General features: G+C 39.8%; 2 protein-coding genes across 5 annotated transcripts; both read right to left on the bottom strand.

Moving 5' to 3' along the window:
* Positions 1 to 1,585: 1,585 nt before the first annotated feature.
* Positions 1,586 to 14,304, bottom strand: LOC146680174 (flavin-containing monooxygenase 5-like). 2 transcript variants are annotated; one of them, XM_085447268.1, is made up of 11 exons: positions 14,277 to 14,304; positions 7,559 to 7,697; positions 7,249 to 7,437; positions 6,987 to 7,152; positions 6,767 to 6,909; positions 6,359 to 6,555; positions 5,666 to 5,801; positions 5,349 to 5,568; positions 2,694 to 2,766; positions 2,258 to 2,510; positions 1,586 to 2,155 (listed from the first exon to the last, which is right to left on the bottom strand). In XM_085447268.1, exons 2-11 carry the CDS (start codon positions 7,688 to 7,690, stop codon positions 2,009 to 2,011), a joined length of 1,656 nt encoding a protein of 551 aa, XP_085303394.1. In that variant the 5' UTR covers positions 7,691 to 7,697; positions 14,277 to 14,304; the 3' UTR covers positions 1,586 to 2,008. The 2 variants fall into 2 exon arrangements, with proteins under 2 accessions (XP_085303394.1, XP_085303395.1); XM_085447269.1 differs by lacking the exon at positions 14,277 to 14,304 and adding an exon at positions 10,141 to 10,216.
* Positions 14,305 to 16,780: 2,476 nt separating this feature from the next.
* On the bottom strand, positions 16,781 to 21,924 carry LOC146680173 (flavin-containing monooxygenase 5-like). 3 transcript variants are annotated; one of them, XM_085447265.1, is made up of 12 exons: positions 21,844 to 21,923; positions 21,436 to 21,598; positions 20,795 to 20,937; positions 20,511 to 20,695; positions 20,232 to 20,397; positions 19,947 to 20,089; positions 19,646 to 19,845; positions 18,564 to 18,699; positions 18,259 to 18,478; positions 18,091 to 18,163; positions 17,176 to 17,428; positions 16,781 to 17,086 (listed from the first exon to the last, which is right to left on the bottom strand). In XM_085447265.1, exons 2-12 carry the CDS (start codon positions 21,438 to 21,440, stop codon positions 16,937 to 16,939), a joined length of 1,674 nt encoding a protein of 557 aa, XP_085303391.1. In that variant the 5' UTR covers positions 21,441 to 21,598; positions 21,844 to 21,923; the 3' UTR covers positions 16,781 to 16,936. The 3 variants fall into 3 exon arrangements, with proteins under 3 accessions (XP_085303391.1, XP_085303392.1, XP_085303393.1); XM_085447266.1 differs by lacking the exon at positions 21,436 to 21,598 and having other exon boundaries at positions 21,844 to 21,924; XM_085447267.1 differs by lacking the exon at positions 21,436 to 21,598 and having other exon boundaries at positions 20,795 to 20,963; positions 21,844 to 21,890.
* Between the last annotated feature and the right edge of the window lie 206 nt (positions 21,925 to 22,130).

Genomic DNA, 22,130 nt, shown 5'->3' with positions numbered 1-22,130 from the left:
AAAAGTTACAAATATTTTACTAAATGTTGTAAAAAAGGACTTGTTTTGAGCTAAATGTGGAAAAATGTTGCCGTTAATTTCAGCATGTTTCACTTTACAAACGGTGCCCCATACCATTAGGCTACATTTTTTAAGCCTATTAGCTTAGCACAACAACAACAACAACAACAACAACAAAAGCGCTCGCAGAGAGAGCGCGTCACCATGGCAACCGTAACGCTGCTGCCTGGAACAACAGAACATAGCTGTCAAACAAAACCCAAACAGGCAAAAAAAAAACCCAAAAAACCCAAACCGGCCTGACCCGCCACAATATGAAACAGGAAAATAATAAAGTAATCCATTTATTTCAACAAAGTAACTGTATTCTAAATACCACCTTTTTAAACGGTAACTGTAACGGAATACAGTTACTCATACTTTTTATTTTAAATACGTAACGGCGGTACATGTATTCTGTTACTCCCCAACACTGTCCAAAGGTGTAAACAGTTGAAACAATTACAAAAACCATAATCACTTACAGAGTTATTAACAAAATCATCATCCTTGTAAAACTATACCCAGATTACAGTTTGATATTGCACCTGCAGATGTTTGTGTTTGTCCCTGCAACAGTCATGACTGCGCTGTAGAACAACGCCCCCAGTGGGCAGAATGTAAAAGACATGTCTTCGTATCAATGAAGATATGTCTTTCTGATTCTGACAGTGTAATAAATAAACTTATCATTGGTCTTTTATTTTTTTTTAACTACTTTCTCTAGCAGAAAACAACATTCATGGACAGGGACTTCTAAAATATTTTCCAAACTATATCTTTTAGATAACTAACAGAAAATGTAATAAAGGTCATCAATATTAGTTAAATATTAGTTAAAAGTATTTTTGCCTTCTCTCAGTCAAACAGCTCTGAGGTAGTTTAATGACAAAATTACAATGATTTGACCACATCTTTTATATGGTAAATGGTAAGTATTTGTATAGCGCTTTACTAGTCCCTAGGGACCCCAAAGCGCTTTACAAATCCAGTCATCCACCCATTCACACACTGGTGATGGCAAGCTACATTGTAGCCACAGCCACCCTGGGGCACACTGACAGAGGCGAGGCTGCCGGACACTGGCACCGCCAGGCCCTCTGACCACCACCAGTAGGCAACGGGTGAAGTGTCTTGCCCAAGGACACAGCGACTGTCCAAGCCGGGGCTCAAACCGGCAGCCTCCCAATTACAAGGCGAACTCCCAACTCTTGAGCTACGCCCATCGTGATATTTGTATAGCGCCTTACTAGTCCCTATTGACCCCAAAGCGCTTTACACATCCAGTCATCCACCCATTCACACACACATTCACACACTGGTGATGGCAAGCTACATTGTAGCCACAGCCACCCTGGGACGCACTGACAGAAGTTTATCTTATTTCATTGTCTCACATACACCAAGTGTGTCGATGACCCCTTGACCTTGTATTTGATAAGAAGTTAAGTGAACAGATTCACAGAGACTGATATTGTTAAACCTCATACAACAGGCCAAGAGACATCAAAAACAGAACGTATAAATTAATAAATAAAACAAACAATTCGGAGCACATACTGAATATTTATAAATTATTCAGTACAGCTTTTAAAGTCTTTAATAATGTAATATACTGCTGACAGAAAACATGATAATCTGCTGTAATATCTTACAGTGTATAACCTCTTAGCATATCAAAGAAATAAGTAATCATAGGATCCTAATTATATGTTACCCTAGAAATGGTTACAGTACTTAAATGAGTCAGTATATGACATTAACAGATCTTCTTATAATGGTATTTTATGCAACATGTCAAATCCAAGTCAAGCCTCTGTCATTGTTTTCAGTGTGGTGTTACTAACTATGGGAATTAGTGACTGGTATTGTCTCTTAATAGCTTCACTGTTATTTCTCAAATTATTTTGAAACCCTAAGTATCAAAGGAGGTGCAAGATGAGATACTGGTGCTGGGTTTCTCATTCAATCAGACTGATTGTGGACGCAGCTTGGACACGAGGGTGGAGATGGTGGTTGGGTTGCGGTGGATGTAGTAGATTGCAGCTCCTCCAGCCATGAATGTCAAGCTAAGCTTGATCAGGAAACCTGTCGTTGAACTCTGTTGTGCATTCAGCTGGAGGAGACATATGAAAAGATTATAAGAATGCATCTTTGATTGGCTGACCGGTGCATACAGCAAAACTCAGAGTATGCAAAATAAACGCTTTTTTCAGACCTGTCTAGTTTTTAGAGGTTGGTACATGCGGTCATACTGAGTGAAGATTGCCTTGCGTGCCCCCTCCCATTTTCCTGGTCCCATCAACCGGTACTGGTAGGCTGTAACAGGCCCCCACAGAACTTTCTTAAATAGAGGGAAGTCTGTGAGGAAGAGCCAGAGGAGATTTGGTTGCACTCCAATGTCCTTTGCTAAGTCGTCCATGTGCTCAACAAAGTCCACCTGCAGAGGTGTTAACTTTGACACAACGTAGCTGTAAAGAGGATAAGTCAAAAAACAAATAAGTTAACCAATAGAATATTAGATCCACACACCTAGTTTTAAACAAGGAAGGGTTGAAAGGTTTAAATGATTTCTTCACTTTTTTGGTAAATGATTTGCAAAAAATATTCTTATTATTACTAAATTTAAGAGGGGAAAATTAGTTTTTAAATACTTTTTTGCAATCTTCTTGGTGTCATTCTCAACAGCTTTGATCATGGCCTGGTTTGAGGGCAGTTTCTTATGTCCTGAAGAGCAAAAGAGAGAAAGCAAGAGTAAAGATAGTGACTGTGTTGATATGTAGATGTTGATGTAATGATAAGGTTTACCAGCAGGGGGCACTGTATTTAAGAAAGCTCATGAATGCCTCCAGGGGTAGCACATAAAAGAAGACTAGTCTGTGGCGTGGCATAAGGATGTTAATAAAATGTTTTGGAGCGGTAGCTCGCAAAGCATAAGTGGATGCTGTGTTATTTTTAACAAGCCCTATGAAGACAAGAAATAGTACCAGGAGTAAAAGCGAGAGTGTGGAAGCGATAGCAGTTCAAAGTTCTGTTTGAGATGGAAATTTGAAGCCACCGGAAGCATTGTCATTTTGGTGTAAAGGAAATAACATTTTTGGGAGACAAATTCTCTGCTGGAGGTCTTGAGCCAGATGAAAGAAAAATAAAAGCCATTGCAACCATACCACACCCAACAGATAAGAGAGGTGTGCTCAGAGTGATGGGAATGATCAACTTTGTTGGAAAATTCATACCTAACTTGTCAGTGAGAACATCAGCACTAAGGGAGTTACTTCGTGATTCCATGGAATTTAAATGGACAGCGAGGCATGAACAAGAATGGAATGATTTAAAGACCACACTGACAGCGCGCCCAGTGCTTGCATATTATGATCCAACTAAGAGTCTGAAAATCTCAACAGATGCCTCAAAGAATGGGCTTGGAGCTGTTTTACCTCAAGCTGAAGAGGGGAGCTGGAAACCAATTGTTTATGCTTCTAGATCCATGACTAAGGCTGAAACCAAATATGCTCAGATTGAGAAAGAATGTCTTGGGCTGGCATATGGACTTGATATTTTTCACTGTTATGTTTATGGTCTTTCTACCTTTACAGTTGAGACAGATCATTGTCCTCTTGTGTCAGTCATTAAGAAAAATCTGAATGAGATGTCGCCGAGGATTCAGCGTCTCATGATGAAACTGCAGAGGTATAGTTTTGACTTGATATACACACCAGGCAAGTATTTAGCTTTAGCAGATGCACTGTCACGAGCATCACAGGTGTGTCAAGCAAGCTCCACTGAGAAAGAAGTAGATGATCATGTTAATATGATAGTGGAGTCTCTGCCAGTGTCTGACGCAAAGATAAAACAAGTATGTGAGGAGACAGCTGCAGACAGGGAGCTGCAAACAGTGATGGAAAATATCCAAGGAGACTGACCCAAAGAGTCCTGTTCAAAGTATTATCATGTTAGATCAGAGCTTAGCGTGGTAAATGGACTGCTGTTGAGAGGCAATAGGATCGTGATACCACATACCGGTAGTCTGAGACAGGTGGTACTTCAAAGAATACGTGAGGGACACCTGGGAATAGAAAAGTGTAAAAGGAGGGCTAGAGATGCTGTGTACTGGCCTGGTATTAATAAAGACATTGAGAACATGATCGGAAAGTGTGAAACATGTAAGAAGTTTCAGAGCAGACAGGCAAGGGAACCCATGATGATTCCTGAACGTCCTACAGCACCGTGGAGGAAAGTAGGAACAGATTTATTTCATTTTAATGGGAAAGACTATCTGTTGGTTATAGATTATTACTCTAACTTTCCTGAGATTGCTCTACTTACAAGTACTACTGCTAATAATGTGATCACACATGTGAAGTCCATCTTTGCCAGGCATGGAATACCAGAAACTGTCATTTGTGACAATGGTCCTTGCTATAATTGCAAAGAATGGCAGAATTTCGCAAGAGAATATGGCTTTAAACATGTCACATCAAGTCCTCAACATCCACAGGCTGAAAAAGGAGTGCATATCATCAAGCAGCTTCTGAAGAAGGCTACAGACAGTCAATCAGATCCTTATTTAGCTCTGCTGAGCTACAGGGCTGCTCCTCTTGACTGTGGTTTATCCCCTGCAGAACTGCTGACGAGTCGTAAGCTACACACAACTTTGCCCTGCTATGCAGAGAGCAAGCAGAGTGAAGAAATTATAAAAAGCAAGAGCATCTGAAATGGAAACAAAAACAGCAATATGACAAGGGAACAAGAGCACTTGGATTGCTTGCAAAGGATGATGTAGTGAGAATCCAAGATCAGAATGCATGGAACAGGAAAGCCATTGTTCTTCAGGAAGCAGGTCCAAGATCATATGTAAGAACGTAAGAACTGAAGAAGATCATGTGCTCAGAAGGAACCATCGCAACTTACTGAAGACTAAAGAGACATTTCAGGAGGAACAATGTGGTGAGGAAGATGAAAATGTTGATGTGTCACATGCAGAGACGGTGTCTGATTTGAAACTACTAGATGGACATGAAACTGTGAAGAAAAGTGAAGTTGTTTCAGAACCTGTATTGAGGAGCTCATGAATGCCTCCAGGGAGAGCGCATAAAAGAAGACTGGTCTGTGGTGTGGTATAAGGATGTTAATAAAATGTTTGGAGCGGTAGCTCGCAAAGCATAAGTGGATGCTGTGTTATTTTTAACAAGCGCTACGAAGACAACACAGCGTCAATCATTAGTAAAATGCAATGTATTTGATATTTTACTGTAAAAGATTTTATTTCACCTCAGTTTTTAAATTTTCTTTTATTGGAAATTCCTTACCTTTGAAGACACGAGTGACAAAACGGGCCTGCATTTCAGCTTGAGGCATGATGGCTCCGTCAGAATGGATAAAACCCACAATAGCTAGGGTAGGCTGCTCTAGGATTGGAGGAAAAACATGTTTGTATAGTCCAATACGGTGCCCAGACTTGTATATGGCATTTTTTGGCAAGTAGGGGAAATCGTAGTTATATCCTGTGGCAAACACAATCAGGTCCACCTGTAATAAAGAGGACAAGAAAGAAGAGCTGAAATTGTTTTTAATGACATTAAGAACTGGAATATTTAAAGCACATCAGATAATTTGGTTCTCTGACATTTTCTGCAGTGCTGCCATCATCAAACACCACAGTGGAACCACGGATCTCTTTTATGTTTGGTTTGACGATGACCGACCCAGACAAAATTCGGAAGGGCAGATCGTCATTGATCACTGGGATCTGGCTGAAGAGCCTGATGAGGTGAGGGCAGCAGAGGAAAGACAGACATGTAAAATTCATATATAATAATATATTCTGATAACTACGTGGTAAACTACATGGTAAATGCCCTGCATTTATATAGCGCTTTACACATCCAGTCATTCACCCATTCACACACACATTCACACACTGGTGATGGCAAGCTACATTGTAGCTACAGCCACCCTGGGGCGCACTGACAGAGGCGAGGCTGCCGGACACTGGCGCCACCGGGCCCTCTGACCACCACCAGTAGGCAACGGGTGAAGTATCTTGCCCAAGGACACAACGACCGAGACTGTCCAAGCCGGGTCTCGAACCGGCAGCCTTCCGATTACGAGGCAAACTCCCAACTCTTGAGCCACGATTGCCCACATGCCCAATAGACAAATTATGATTTAAATAGTGTTCACTTCATAGCAGATACACAGTCTATGGACAATTTTGGTATGGTGAACAGTTTAGCAAACAAGATGAGACAATCAGCTTATATGTGATAGATTGCATTCAGCGAAACCGTGGCGTTAGGGAAGAATTTACATATCCCACCTGTGTTTGGGTTTGAGGCCATACATGGCGTGATCATACATGGAGTTGAGCTTTTTCTCACCAAGCCAGTTGAGAAATCTCATTGGCAACAGCCTGAACATGATATGGACAAAGCGTGTGTTGAACCTGTCCACTGGAAGACCATTGTCAGAAACCTGACGAATGACCCAAGCACCACTACGAGTGCTCAGATACATCTGTAAGACAAGACACAGAAAGAAAGAAGTAACACTAACGTGAAATTGTCTTATCTCACGGGATGAAGGGCATCCTTGTACTCTTTATTTTAGGAGGTAAAGCTTGAGGAATGAGGATGCAAAAGGCACATCAAATTGGCACACTATCAGACAAAAAAAGGGACACTAAAATGTTAGGAAGAAAGCCGAGCACTTAGAGAGCACTACCAACCTGCTCTGCAACTCTGCTGCCCTCCACCGCGATGTCACCTCCTGAGTTGCCGATGCCAATGACCACAACTCTCTTCCCATGCATGTCTTCAGGCCCCTTGTAGTCCCAGCTATGGGAGTATTTTCCTTCAAATGTCTCAATTCCTTTCAGACAACAGAGTGGAATTTTTATACAGTCATGTTTTAACATTTATCATGTGGTGGTACAGATATTCACTCACCTGGGAAGTCTTTGAGTGGCAGGTTAGGATAGTTGAAGTGACCAGTGCAGCAGATAATGGCATCAAAAATGTGGTTCTCCTCGTATCCATCTCTAGTCTCAGTCACCACATCCCACTGACCAGTGCGAGAAAAGTCCGGTCTCTGTTTCACACTCTTGACTTTGGTCTAAGATACAATAAATATAATAGCAGGTCAGTTTATACATATAAATATTAATATAGGGTATAATAAAATTGATCGCTCTTCTTTCTATCTTGCTACCTGGAAGCGAATGTATTGCAGTAGTTTAAAGTGGTCTGCATACATTCTGAAGTAGTTCAAGATTTTAGAGTGGTGCATGTAGTTGGGGTAGTCTGCAGGGATTGGGTAGTCACTGTAGCACATCATCTCCTTCCACACATTGATAGTAAGGGAACGATAGATACTAGCTCTGTTTGGTTCTGACACTTCCTGCAGAGAAGACGTTCCAGACAACAGATGTTAAGAAATAATAGTTTAAAATTGTACATTAAATTTTATATGAAAAATAGTCACAGTCAGTAGTGAATCTTTCTCTAGACTAAAGTCTTGCCTTGAATTTCCACAGTCCGCCCATGTCATCACTGCTTTCAAAGCAGGTTGGCTCCATGCCCTCATCCAGACAAGCCTTTACGCTGGTCAGACCACAGGGTCCTGCCCCGATCACTGCTACTTTGTGAACCATGATGGACCTGCAACAGGAGAAAAATATTTATCAAAGGAGAAAAAAGGGAAAATTAAAGTTAAACAAGACACCGTATAGTACGATATCGTACAGGAAGAGACAAAGTTGCAGTGAAACTCAATACCGAAAGCTTTTGTAAAGAAAAAGGGAAACCTTATTGGTTGTTTCCATTGCAACATGTATTGCATTGCTTATACAGTTGCACATTTACTTGCCGTAATATTCATGTAACTCTACACATTTAAAATTTTACGAAAGTCAGATAACTCTTGTTACAGATAGATTACACAGATAATGAAGCCGTACGTCTTAGAGCATATCTTACAGTCTGTAACCGATTGCATTTAAAAGTCATATTACCATAAACACGAGCCCTGTGTCAGCCTTACCTCTTCTGTATAGAGCGAGATGAAATGAGTGATCCTGTCCTCCAGTTTAAATACTCAGTCAGATTTTAACAAACACGCAAACATGAAAGGCTGATGATTGATCAGCTCAAAAGTCCCAAAACAAGTCAATAAGTTAAGAAATACTCTTAAGAAGATCGTTTCTGCATTGCTTTTATGACGCTATTTAGAACCATTAAGAATGTAAAGAAGAATGCAAAACTGTGTGCCGTGTAAATGGAATACCTTGATTAAAATATAACTTAAAATATAGGTCCTGAAAACGAGGGGGATAAATGTCAGGAAAGATATTACGAGAGAGTTCTTGTTGATCAATAAGTTCAATAAGTGTCTTTAAAAAATAGTTTGAAAAGCAAAAACAGTAGTTTGACCTTACCTGCTCTTTGTACACTTAAAATATATCTTACATGAAAATAACACTTACGTAAAAGTTCAGGCAAGAATCAATCTGAATATTGATCTAATTTGCACAGGCAGTCTATAAACCACATAAAATGTCTTTTCATCATGTTTGTTTTCATATTGAAGAAAGGCGAAAATCTAAACATATGAAGAGTGAGACACAGGCACTCCAAACACTCTACGTGACCAGGGGCTTCTGCACATTTTTATAAAGTATTTGCTTTGAAACACAAATGTCAGCATTTCCTTATCAGACCAATCGATTTTTGTGTTTGGAGGCATTGATAGGTTTGACTCAGTATCTATGCTTTGGCTTCTCTCTTTCTTTTGTAAGTAAACATGCTGCAGATTCGAACCCTTGAGAAGCAGATTACCAACCTTATGTTCTTTTTTATCTTTAGCTCTCTGAAATTTGGCAAACAGACTTTGCAGTATTCAAATGCCCCCAATGTTTCAGTCCTTGGCTATTTTGTGGTGTTTGAGTTTTGAGTGTTTTTTCCCTAGTATCTGTAGTTTTGATTCTTTTTTATTGGAAATCTGGATTCCTGTTTTGATTCATCTAGTTTTTCCAGCAGTTTTGTGTTATTTCTTTTGATATAATTGAATCTGTTTCTGTTTTCCTTGATGGATATTTAAGTGATGAGTCTGATTTTAAGATTGTGTGTTCTGGTTTATGTCTTGATTTTTATTGTTTGCAGTGATTTCAGCTCCCTCTTGTCTTTCTGTTAATGCCTGATTACCTGCCTCTATGTCCAGTGAAAGTCTAGTCTCCATGTTTTGGTTAGTTCCTGAGTATCTTGCATTACTTTTACTTGCTCCTTTGGAATTATTTGGATTATTCTCACTTGTGTCTCATTCATGTATAAATCATCTACCCCTGCAAATGATACAACCATCTCAGCCTCCACCATTGGCCACATGACCAGTCTCCACAAGGAATTTATCTATGTTGCCAAACTCCTGTCTGGCTTGGCACTCTCCACAGGTCCCATTTGTCTTACCCTATCCTAAATCCTTGGGACCTGCCCGCTTGAGATCTCTGTTTTCTGTGTTCCCACGCTCGCACACAGTTTCCAGATATAATTAATTTTCTTCTTTTTTTTCTTCCTTTTTCCTCCCAAACTAAATCCAGCTTCTGCTTGTTTTGTCAGTTAGCTTCCAGTTCAAATCATTTTAATTTTATTTCATTTATATAGAGCCAGCTAACAACAGTTGCCTCATTTCTGGCGAGAACTCACTTCTTTCTGTATTCTTTGCCAAGAAAGGCTTCTTTCAGATTCCTACCCCCATGACACTCTTGATCCACCCTCTGTGGAATCTGAGAGTAAAAAGCTTGGGTCTCATGTTACACCCCTGAATGATCCCAAATGTAACAAGCGGGTGTTTCCTCACTGAAAACTTTTACTCAAATGATATATCTCAAATATATAAACAATTTAGAATTAACTAGATTAATGGGTTTACACTCGTACATTACAGCTCTATCACAGGCTGTATTTAACCCATTGCTGGGAGTTTGCTCACACATTGCAAAACTTTCTAACTAATATACATATTCTTTTCATACTTGGAATAGTATTAACATGCACCTTTTTTTCCCTCCATAACTCATTTTAGTAACACTCAACACTGTAAGCATACCTGCAGGGGAGAAATAACCACAAAAGTGACAAGCTGGTGCTTCCTCACTGAGAACTTTTACTCGAATGAGGATTTCCCCCAGCTAAATGGGTGGAGACAAAAGCAATCAATCTCAAGTGACCCGATTCAGACCACTTCGTAGATCACAGATAACACTTAATATTTAACAGTAAGGGAGGAAATAAACAAAGTTTACTTTAAAAATAATTCTCAAACGTATCTTATAAAACATGTCCTATACCTGTGTAACCTCCTTAGATAAATCACAGAATATTAATACTGTTTTTATTAAAAAATGTGTTAAAATTTGTTGTTATTTTATCTTCTTGCACGCTTCCCAACAAAATAGATGCTGTCTCGACATTAAACAATTGCAAAATCTTCTCACAAATGTTTCTACTTTCTCTCGCTCTCTTTTTTTTTTACTAGTCTCTCATGAAATTGACACTGAAGCTCTTGTTCTGCCAGCTTGCACACGAACAAAGGTCAGGGCTCACAGTTTAAAGACACAGACCACAATCCATAATTGGTAACAGAGTACCACATAAACAGTCTATGGGTATTCTTTGGAAAGTCCACGAGTTATTAAGAGCAATTAACTATGCAGACAGCATTTTCAGTGCCCATGGCAATGGTGTTTGTGAACAGTCTATGAATTATTCATGGCAACAGTCTGCACACAGACTTGCATGAGTCCATACATGAAGGAGGGCTGAAAGTATGGCTGCAGGGGTAGCAGCCATGGGACGAGAAATGGAGCGTGACACACAGGTAACAACACGGATACTGGCTGGACACTGTAAAAGGAAGGAATGCTGCCCTTATCATAGGTCATGCATCTTGCTGGGTGCCTCTCTCGCTCTCTGTGGCAGGTGCCTTTTCAGGTTCAGCCACTGCATTTGAGGATAGGGATGCATGCGGTAGGTTCCCATCAGGCAAGTTTTAAGCATGTAAGTTTATGTCCAGATTTTCACTAGGCTCACTGAACTCGAAAACTACGAAAACTGGCTTTTCAAATTTTCCTCCTGCTGGTGTGCAGTTATGTACAATATCCATCTCTGATTGACCAAGAAGGCCGTTTCTTTCCATTGACAGGGTGGAAGCTTGGAGTGGTTATTAATGTAGCTCATACTCATCTCCACTGTCTTCCTCAGATTCCTGAATTTGCGTTTCAGGCCGGTGCCTCCTTTCCTGTTTTCTTTGGTCCCTTCTGGGGGGCTCCAGTTGTGTCAACAGGCGATTGATCACAGGGCATTAAGAAGTTTCTGTGCAGGCCTTTGGAGCGTCCTTTTCCCCTTTCTGGTTTCACTTCATAGATTGGCAGGTCAGAACCCACTGGGCTCACTACTATGTGAACTATGTTCTCCCAGGAACAGATTGGCTGGTCTTCCCCTGGGTGTCAGATTCTTAATCAAGACATGTTCACCGGGTTGCAGCACTGAACTTCTTTTGTGTTATAGTACTTCTTACTCCTTTCAGCAGCCTTTTGAGCATTTTGTTTGGCAATGCCATAGACTTCCTCTATACCTTCCTTCCATTTCTCTACATACTCATGTTGATCATTGAACGCTGACTTAGAGTGCAGCCCAAAAACATATCAACTGGAAGTCTGGGTGATCTCCCATGGAGAATATAGAATGGTAAATAACAGGTCACATCACAATTGTTTATAGTTGTAGTCATACACCAGCTTGTTTAGGGGCTCCTTCCAGTTTGATTTCTGTGTGAGTCAGTGTCTTAAGCTTTTGCACCAGTGTCCCGTTCATCCTTTCCACCTGACCATTCCCCATTGGCTGATAGAATGTTGTCTGAGACCCAGCCACTCCACTTAATTTCTTTAACTGGCCAAACAGCTGATTTCATTATAACCCCTTTTCAGTCCATTTTAAATCTGATAAGCAAGGTGGGAAAATGTCAATGTATCTTTCTGGCCTGGTTCATCGAACTGACCTGAGATTTTCAAATCTTTGTGCCAGGATTGGCTAAGCTGCTGTGGCTGGGCAGTCACGGAGGGCTGTGTGCTAACTTGTAGACAAGCAAAGACTGTGAGTGGTTCTGAGGCTTATAAGCACCATTGACAGGGATAAATGGTTCCACTTCCGTTTCTTTAGATTCCATTATAGTTCTCTGCTCCTCTACTTCCCTATGAGTCCCTACTCTTTCCACATTTTCCCCATTTTGAATTCCACCGCCAGACTGCATGTGCTGGACATCTGAGGAATAATCCAAGAGGTGCTTCCAAAACTGATTTTAGGTTTCCCCACAGGCTGAATCTCCCTTCCTTTTTTTCTCTGCTCATGCTCTACTTACCAGATTCAAATTGAATACATTTATTAGAATTAATATTTGGACTGAAATAAAAAATTGCATTCCCCTACTGATAATACTTTATTATTACATGAATATAGCACAAGGTTCAATTAGCTTTAAACAAAAATATCTGGTGGAACTTCCTCCAAAGAGCTACTTTTTACTTTCTTACTCTGAGTACATTTCATAACCTGTACTTTTTCACTTGAGTAAAGAATTTGAATTTGTTTTTGAACTTTTACTAGAGTACTTTACAACACTAGTATCTGCACTTCTGCTTAAGCACAGAATGTCTGTACTTTTTTCACCCTCACTTAGGGCTATGAGCTCTGGGTAATGACCAAAAGAGGAGACCAGGAAATGCTGGAGAAATTTTATATCCCAGCTGGCCGGGGAATATCTCGGTATCCCCGTGGGGAAACTGGAGGAAGTGGCTTCTCTACTTAGACTCCTGCCCCTGCAACCCTAATCTCTATAAGCAGCAGAAAATGAATGGGTAGATGGCCTGGGGGGAAAAAAGAAGCCTCCTGTGAAAGTTAGGGTAGCTAAAAAGCAATATAAAAATGTAAATAGCCTAACACATCTAAAAATATCTCATTCCACCTCAGACACCATCGACTTAAATAATAGCTTACCTACAAAACCTACAAGCCAATTGAGCCACAGAAACATTTAACTAGATAGACTTTGATCTAAATTCCCTCAGCTTTTCCATGTTTTTGGATACACCATCAGGTTAGGAAGCATATGTATATATATATATATATATATATATATATATATATCAATAGTCATTTCTCCATCACCTAATATTGGTTCATTCTACTTATACAGTAAAATTATCTGTTGAAATAATCACACTTTTTCAGACTGATATATCTAACATGCAGCAACTCACTACTGCAATGTTTTGCCAAAAAGACAAGAAGTGAATCCCCCTTGATTGTTTCCATGCTCTAAGAAGTGCACAGTGTTAGCTGTTTACATTTGTCACATGCTGCACTATGACATGTAAATATGGTGGTCATGAGACACTGCTATATAATGTTTTATTTAGAAATACAATAGTTTTGCCACTAGTTAAGTGTGAGCATACTGCTATTGAGTGGAAAATGGGGGTTAGCTCCAAGTGGAATACAAATAAATCATTATTTAGTTTAAAAAAAACAAACTTCATGTGTCATTTAGGTGCTTTACAGTACAAATAGCAGAACAAACTGTTCCCAGCATTTTGCTGATTACACAGTAAGCACTAATGGGTTTAGCTTCATTTATATTTCTGGATTCCCAGGATACTGCACAGCACAGCAACCCTTAGTCCCCACTTCTGTCATAAAACTTTGTCAGTTCCTAGAACTTGCATGAAGGCCAAAGGTGATTTTGCTGTAATAGCACTGAAACTTTGGAATGACCCTTTGGATGTAGTTTGCTCAGCTAATTTGCTCTGCAGTCATATTTTTGCAGCCTGTTGATACTTTGCTTTTACAAGCTTGCTTTGGATGTCAAACCTATTCTGTACTTTTCACTTTCATCTCTGCAGTTATGCATTTTACAGATTATTTCTTTATCGCAACCGTGCACAGCACAGAAATGCAAGAATGAAAATGCAAATATTCTTTTTTGGGTAGTCACTTTGTATAATTTTTCAGCCTCGACTGTCATGCAATTATTTTTTATGTGCACATGTGGGAATCAGCCCCTGAAAATGCAGAAAATTCAGGGATTAGAAATGATAAATTTACTTGTGCTATCCCAAAAAATGTGTGTGCATGTGTGTCAGAGTGTGTAGGGAAACAAAACTGAAGGACGCCAGGTTTCTTTCTTACCTTGATCCTGGTATGTTTGTTGGCTCTGTGTCTGGAAAGAGGAAAGAGAATCATCAGAGCACCGACTTTTATAGCCCTACTGAGACAGCGACCAATGACAGGCTTCCCCCTCCCCAACATAGGGATGAAAAGACCAAATGTTCTTCTAAGATCGATTAGAAAGGACGTGGTATGCGTCATGTATATAGATGCATTTTATTTGAATATTGAAGAAAAAAAAAGAATTTAAGTTGTTTTTTCTTTCAAAGAAACATACAGAAAAAATAGTAATAATATATTCCTGTAGCATGTACTGGAAATGGGGGCGGTCTTAGCTCGGATGATTTAATAAAGCAGTTCTCACCTCATGGGTGTAATTGGCAGCCAACCCAGAGTCCTTTGTAGCTGTGGACAGGCATAAGCTCATTAGGGAAGTAAAGCTAATCGGACTGTTAATTTAGCATGTTGTTAGATGACTTTTATAAAAAGGTAACAAAAACTGGATCTAGTTGTAAAACAAATATTCTTTGCTTTACAGTAGGTGGTGTGTTTGAGCAGAGGCTAATAAACAACTGTAAGAGATGCTCTTTGTAGTGCGTGAATGTGTGCGCATGCCGCAAAATAGGTAAATGATTGATAGCCAGCTGCCTCCCTGACTGTGTGCCCAGCCTGGACATAGATCACAGATGGCTTGCAAACTCATTGTGTAATTATGAATGGCTACTAGAAGCCATAAATCAGTTAAAATTGGGGTCAAGAGGTTCATGGGTTCAAAAAATGCCCCCAGTGCCCACTTTGTTGCTTCTCTGAGTTGGGTGTAAAAAAAAAAAACAACAACCAAAAAAATGTACATTTGAGTTGCAGAATAGTGACGAAAAAAAAAGAAGAATAAGCCGCATATCAGAAAATCAAAGAGAGCATACAAGGTAGTGGAGAGATAATACAGAGGGAAAAAGGACAGAAAAGTAACACTGACAGAGAGAAACAGACTTTGCCCAGCCTGATGGAAATTTCCACTCTGGCAGTGAAACGAAATCTAATGTTCAGATTAAGTTAAGCATAATGCAAAACAACAAAACAAGGTCCACTCGTTAGATTGTAGTTGTTAACGGAGACATTCCACCAATACTATACGTATAAATAAATGAAACAATAATTAATCTTAAGCAATAAAAGCTTTGAATTCTGGGACAGTCTGGAACACACTTCTGTGTTCTTCATGTTAAAATCTTTTCTTTATGGTTTTCAGGTTTAGTCAGGAGGGTAATAACAAACTGAAATGCAAAGCAAACCTGCTTTTATTATTGTTTTTTGGCTAAAAAAATATTTCAATAGATACAGTGTGCTTTTTTCTGTATGTACGAACATGCTGGGGAGTGTGAATAATTGGCTTGATTTCCATCTGTACAGTTTTGTTTGGCTAAAAAAGGTTCAGTGTGTTGAAATGCATGGAAAGGTATCAAATGACGGCAAAGGGGGTTGAACGGGTTTATAAACCCCCCCCCCCCCCCTTTTTTTTTTTTTTTTAAAGAAACATTTTCCTTTACAGGATCAGTCACTGTCTGGTCTAACTGGTATTTTGGCCTGCAGTAGTTCCCAAGTTAAAAACCAGAGGTGTTTTTTTTCTTTGACACCATGTTTTTACTATAGGGCAGGGGTGTCAAACTCCAGGACTTGAGGGCCAGTGTCCTGCAGGTTTTAGATATCACTCTGGGTCAACACACCTGAATCAAATGATTAGTTCATTACCAGGCCTCTGGAGAACTTCAAGATATGTTGAGGAGGTGATTTAGTCATTTGAATCAGCTGTGTTGGATCAAGGACACATCTAAAACCTGCAGGACACCGGCCGTCGGGGCCTGGAGTTTGACACCTGTGCTATAGGGAGCTACTCAGAGGTGGAAATATATACATTAATAAATGACTTAGTCATACTAGCTGTACTGTATACAGCTGTAATTTCCAGAAGTTCTTAAATCAGCAGATATGCCTTTTCATATTTTGAATAGTTATTTTCATTATTTCATTATTATCACAATAAAAGTGTTTGGCTGACACAAGCCACCAGTCATTTTGCAACATTAGGAACTTGGGAATCAGGAAATGATTTTGCATTTTCTTCTCAGAAGATACCCTTTTTTGTTTGAGTAGAGCTGCACACAAGATACCATTCAGATCATACACTACTTTATCCACACCGGACTCACACTCTACAGTTATAACTTAAAATGTGATGTGAATAAGACCTTTTTCTAACTGTTTTCCTGGTTGAGATTCAACAATCCAGAAAATCTGTCAATAAAAGAAAGAATAAAGAATAATAATATAATTTAAAAAAATCTGTCATCTGCATTGGTATGAACTTATTCATTTCTATCCACTGTCAGCCTAAGTTCCTGTACTGCAAGGAATGCACTTTAAATGTGTTATAACTAAATGTTTCTGGGTTTTTTAAAGAAAAAAATGTTGCTTTAAATCTATGCATTAAAATAACCACACATATGAAAAATAGAATAACACACAAATCAGCAGACACCTTTTTAATCGCTCAATAATTCCAAACAGGAGTATAGTGAACTAAATATTTTAAAGAACTACAGAAATAGTAGAATTTGTGTTTTTCTTTATTTCATTTGGTGTGTTTCAGAGTCCTCTGCTCATTGTTGGACCCTGAAGCTTGATCAGACTCTTTGTGGACGCATGTTGGACAGCAGTGTGGGGATGACATCTGGCTTGCGAGTATGAAAGTAGTAGATAGCAGCTCCTCCAACCATGACAGTCAAGCTCATTTTAACCAGTCGACGAGCAGTGGAGGGCTGTTCTGGTTCCAGCTACGGGGGGGTGATGATTTTTACTTCATGTTAAAATCATGCACAACAGTAACAAAGAAGACTGCAGAAGAAAAAGTGTAACATCAAACCTTTCTGGTTTTTAGAGGCTGGAACATGCGATCAAACTGGGTAAAGATTGCCCTGTGGGCTCCCTCCCATTTCCCTGGTCCCATCAGCCGGTACTGGTAGGCGGTAACGGGCCCCCAGAGAACCCTCTTGAACAAGGGGTAGTCTGTGAAGAAGAGCCAGAGGAGGCTTGGCCTTACACCAATCTCTCCAGCTATTTCATCCATGTAGGAAACAAAGTCCACCTGCAGTGGGGTCAGCTTTGAAACAATGTAACTGTGGAGAGAATAATATAAAGAATAGTATTATTCTAAAGTGGCACTAACATGGTATAGAAGTATAAGATATAAGAGTATAGCGCAGAATAGATATGCTAGAATAAAGCATTCCTTGTTTATACTTAGGTTTGATATTATGATTGCTTCCAGAGTCTAAAAATTCCAATGCTAAGTGTTCTTGATCATTGCAATATTAAAAGTCTAAAATTAAACACCTTTTAATGGCTATAAAATGTGTAAGATTAAAATGTGGTATGACGCAGCTGCAACCTTTACAGTCTGAACTTTAAAAGGAAAAAAGGAAAAAAAAATCACATGCTAGAATTGTCAGGGTATGCAAGCAGCTGGCTTCAAATTCAGATTTCTAACTGGATTTTTTAAAATGGTGCCGTTTGCTTTTTAAATGCAATTACATGGATAATGAAAATTATGTATGTGTACAGTTTGCTTACAAAGAAAAAAGAATGTGAGTATTAATTTATTTACATGTTCAGACTAATGAGCATTTGTATGTTTAGGTATTATGACAATACACCTGTCTAACCTCTCTATGCACCTTGCTAACCAATCTCACTATAGCTAGAGCATCTTCTGACATATAACAGGAGAAAGGACAATGGTAAAAGACAGGTTGAAGTATTTAATAAGACAAATAGTTACCTTTTTTCAATATTTTTTGTATCTTTTTCAACAGCCTTGATCATGGACTGGCTTGACGGCAGTTTTTTATGTCCTAGGCAGCAAAAAAGGTAATTTGTAAATATAAATGAACTAATTTGTAACTAACAGTTAGGCATGCTAACTGTTAGTAATAACAGACTACCTTACCTTTGAAGACACGAGTGACCCAACGGGCCTGCATTTCAGCCTGAGGCATGATGGCTCCAAGGGCATGAATGAAACCCACGACAGCCAAAGTAGGATGCTCTAGGGTTGGGGGGAAAACATGCTTGTACAGACCCGCACGGTGCCCAGACTTGTACATGGCGTTTTTTGGCAAGTAGGGGAAATCATAGTTGTACCCTGTGGCAAATACAATAGTGTCCACCTGTGACAACAAAGAAATATGGTATTAAACTAAGTCTTCACTGAACAAAGATCTTGGAGAAAGTTGAAGAAAACTCTTCTCTGACCTTTTCCACAGTACTTCCATCATCAAACACCACAGTGCACCCACAGATTTCCTTCACATTTGGTTTGATGATGACTGCCCCGGACAGAATCTTCATTGGTAAGTCATCATTGATTACTGGGATCTGACTGAAGAGCCTAGAGTAGAGTATTTTAATGAGAAGCAGAATCCCTCATCTGACAGCACAGCGTTATACACCAATCTGGCATAACATTACGACAACTGACAGGTGAAGTCAGTAACACCAGTTATCTCTTTATAAGGGAGCAAGTGAACATTTTGTCCTCAGATTCAATGTGTTAAAAACAGAGAATTGGCTAAACATAGGGGATTGAGAGAGTTTGTGATGACCAGATGACTGGAGCAGAGCACCTCCAAAATTACAGCTCATGTGGGGTGTTCCCAGTCTGCAGGGATTAGTATTGTTAATGTTTTCTTTTATATCACGTTGCTGGCTGGCTAAGTGTGCATCGCTTACCTTGAGGAACATCTGTAAACAGGATGGCGCTATAGGAACAAGGAAAGCTGCCGGAGGCAGCGTGATGCTGTAGGTACTGTTCTGAAGGGAAACCTTGGGTCCTGCCATCCATGGAGAAGTTACTTTGACATGTACCACCAACCTAAGCATTGTTGCAGTTTCCATGGAAACTGTGTTCCCTGATGCCTATTTCAGCAGGATAATGTGCCTTGCCACAAAGCAAAAATGGTCCAGCAATGATATGAGAAGCACAATGAGCTTGAGGTGTTGACTTGGCCTCCAAGTTCCCCAAATCTCAATCCTGTGGGATGTGTGGGACAAACAAATCTGACCTACAGAGATCCCACCTTGTAGTTTACAGGACTCAAATGATTTGTTGCTAACATCTTTGTGCCAGATAGCACTGCACACCTTCAGGGGTCTAGTGGAGTCAGCGCCTTAAAAGGTAAGGGCTGTTTTGGGAACAAAAGGGGGACCAACACAGTATTGGGCAGGTGGTCACAATGTCATGCCTGATTGGTGTATATTATAGGGAACTAACGCACTGTGATTGATCTCATTACCTTGGCCTGAGTCAAAATCTATGTGGGCGTGACACCACCTACCTGTGTTTGGGTTTTAGGGCGTACATGGTGTGGTCATACATGGCATTGAGTTTCTTCTCACCAAACCAATTGAAGAAGTTGATTGGGAATAGCTGAAACAGGATATGAACAAAGCGTGTGTTGTACTTCATGTCAACTGGCACACCATTGTCGGAAACTTGCCGGATGATCCAAGCACCACGACGAGTGCTCATGTACACCTGGAGAATGGGAAAGACAGAATTCACCAAAACTCATGAAGGAGTTTTTTTTCTATCTCTAATCAAAAGAAGATAAGAAGAACGAAAAAGCTTTCTTCAACCTGCTCTGCAACTCTGCTGGTTTCCACAGCAATGTCACCTCCAGAGTTTCCAATTCCGATTACCACCACTCTTTTTCCATACATGTCTTCAGGTCCTTTGTAGTCCCAGCTGTGGAGATATTTTCCTTCAAATGTCTCAATTCCTGCAACATAACAGAGGTGTCATATGAAAAGACTAACACACAAAGGTATAAAAACAAGACAGTTATTTTTTTAAGGGTTGATTTTTAAAAATCAGCCATATTTTAATCAAAGCCTTTTCAGGATAAATGCAAAACATTTTACCTGGGAAATCTTTGAGTGGGAGGTTAGGGTAGGTGTAGTGACCAGAGCAGCAGATCACTGCATCAAAGACATGCCTCTCCTCATGTCCATCTCTCTTTTCAGTCAACACCTCCCACCTGCCAGTGCGAGAATAGTCCGGTGCTTTTCTCACACTTTTCACTAAGGTCTAAAAAATAACAATGTAGGCCGATTCAGGTTTTCAGATATCTGCCAAATGTCACCAAAACAGTTTTGAAGAATGTGCTTTTCTCTCATTCTACTCTTCTTTGTTTTTATTACCTGGAAGCGAATGTATTTTAGGAGTTTAAAGTGGTCTGCATACATTCGGAAGTAGTTCAGGATTTTAGAGTGATGCATGTAGTTGGGATAATCAGAGGGAATGGGGAAGTCACTGTAGCACATCATCTCCTTTGAGATATTGATTGTAAGTGACCGGTAGATACTAGCCCTGTTGGGCTCCGAAACTTCCTGCAGAGAAATAGTTTTAAAAGACAACAAAGAATTTTACTCAGTTTCACACGAACAGTTTGCTTGTCAACATGTTTGTCTTCTTAAATGTAGACTTGCCTTGAATTTCCACAGTCCGCCCATGTCGTCACTACTTTCAAAGCAGGTTGGCTCCATGCCTTCTTCCAGACAAGCCTTTATGCTGGTCAGACCAGAGGGTCCTGCCCCGATCACTGCTACTCTGTGCACCATGATGGACCTGCAACCAGATGTTGGAAAATGTACCTGTAATTTTGAACATTTGTGAAATTAAGTATGAAAATGTAAATTTGTAACCAAGGAAACCGTCAATTGCACTATATTCAGGTGACAAGATCTTAATGTTAAAAAAGAAATACAAAAGAAAACATGCATAGAAAACTGTATTAATACTGAACAGTTTTCCTGTTTAAGAATGAAGCTTAAATTAGTTTCCAGCTCGTTTAAAATGCTCGAGATTTTTACCAGAGCGAGATAAAACGGTCACGTGGCAATCCCTTTCCAATAATCCTCAGTTAGTTTACTTGATTTAAAGTAGTGACTGCAACAATTTAGAGCAATTGATGGTTTAACCATGTTTTACATGACTGAACTCTACAAATTCCTAATCCTGGCATCTGTCATAAAACATTCTTCTCAGAAACAGAAGAGCAAAGGTGACATCAAAGTTCTTTGAAAGACCTCAAGCATGCCAAATGTCCTTGGGCAAGATACTAACCCCATGTTTGCCTACTTGTGGTGGTCAGAGGGCCCGGTGGCGCCAGTGTCTGGCAGCCTCGCCTCTGTCAGTGCGCCCCAGGGCAGCTGTGGCTACAACGTAGCTTGCCATTGCCAGTGTGTGAAGTCCTTAGGGACTGAGTCCTTAGGGACTGAGTAAAGCGCTATACAAATGCAGGCCATTTACCATTTTGTCATTATATCATTGGAGCATGGTTATCATAACAATATCATAACAATGCAAAATTATGTTAATAAATGAAAAGAAATACACCATCTTATATTCAAGTAATCACAAGCTATTTTAAACCCTTTGTACCCCATGACACACTTAGAAATATTGCTGATTTAAAAATCCCGACACACATATGGAAGCTTTATATTGCAGAAAGTGTCTATTTTTGCTTACCTTGATCTTCCTGTGGTGATTTGGTGTGCCTCTCAAGTGGGGCAAGCATCACCTGAGCACAGACTTTTATACAGAGAGGGTAACTATACACACTCTTTTTTTCTTTCTCTCAGTCCTGTCCAAAAAAGGAAGCTTGTTTACCAAAATCAAAATGGGTTTGACTTTGACTAAAGTTCAATTCGTGTTATTTTAAGTAGGAAGAGGAGTGCAAATGAGTGACAATAGTGAGCAATGGGAAGAAGGAGCGATAATGATACGCACAGAACTCTATTAATGTATCCATCTAT

Source organism: Copadichromis virginalis, linkage group LG23 (assembly GCF_057382275.1).
Source record: "Copadichromis virginalis isolate Kocher_CV1m ecotype Utaka linkage group LG23, C_Virginalis_male_GT1.1, whole genome shotgun sequence".
NCBI lineage: Eukaryota > Metazoa > Chordata > Actinopteri > Cichliformes > Cichlidae > Copadichromis > Copadichromis virginalis.
This window is presented reverse-complemented; position numbering and strand designations above follow the sequence as displayed.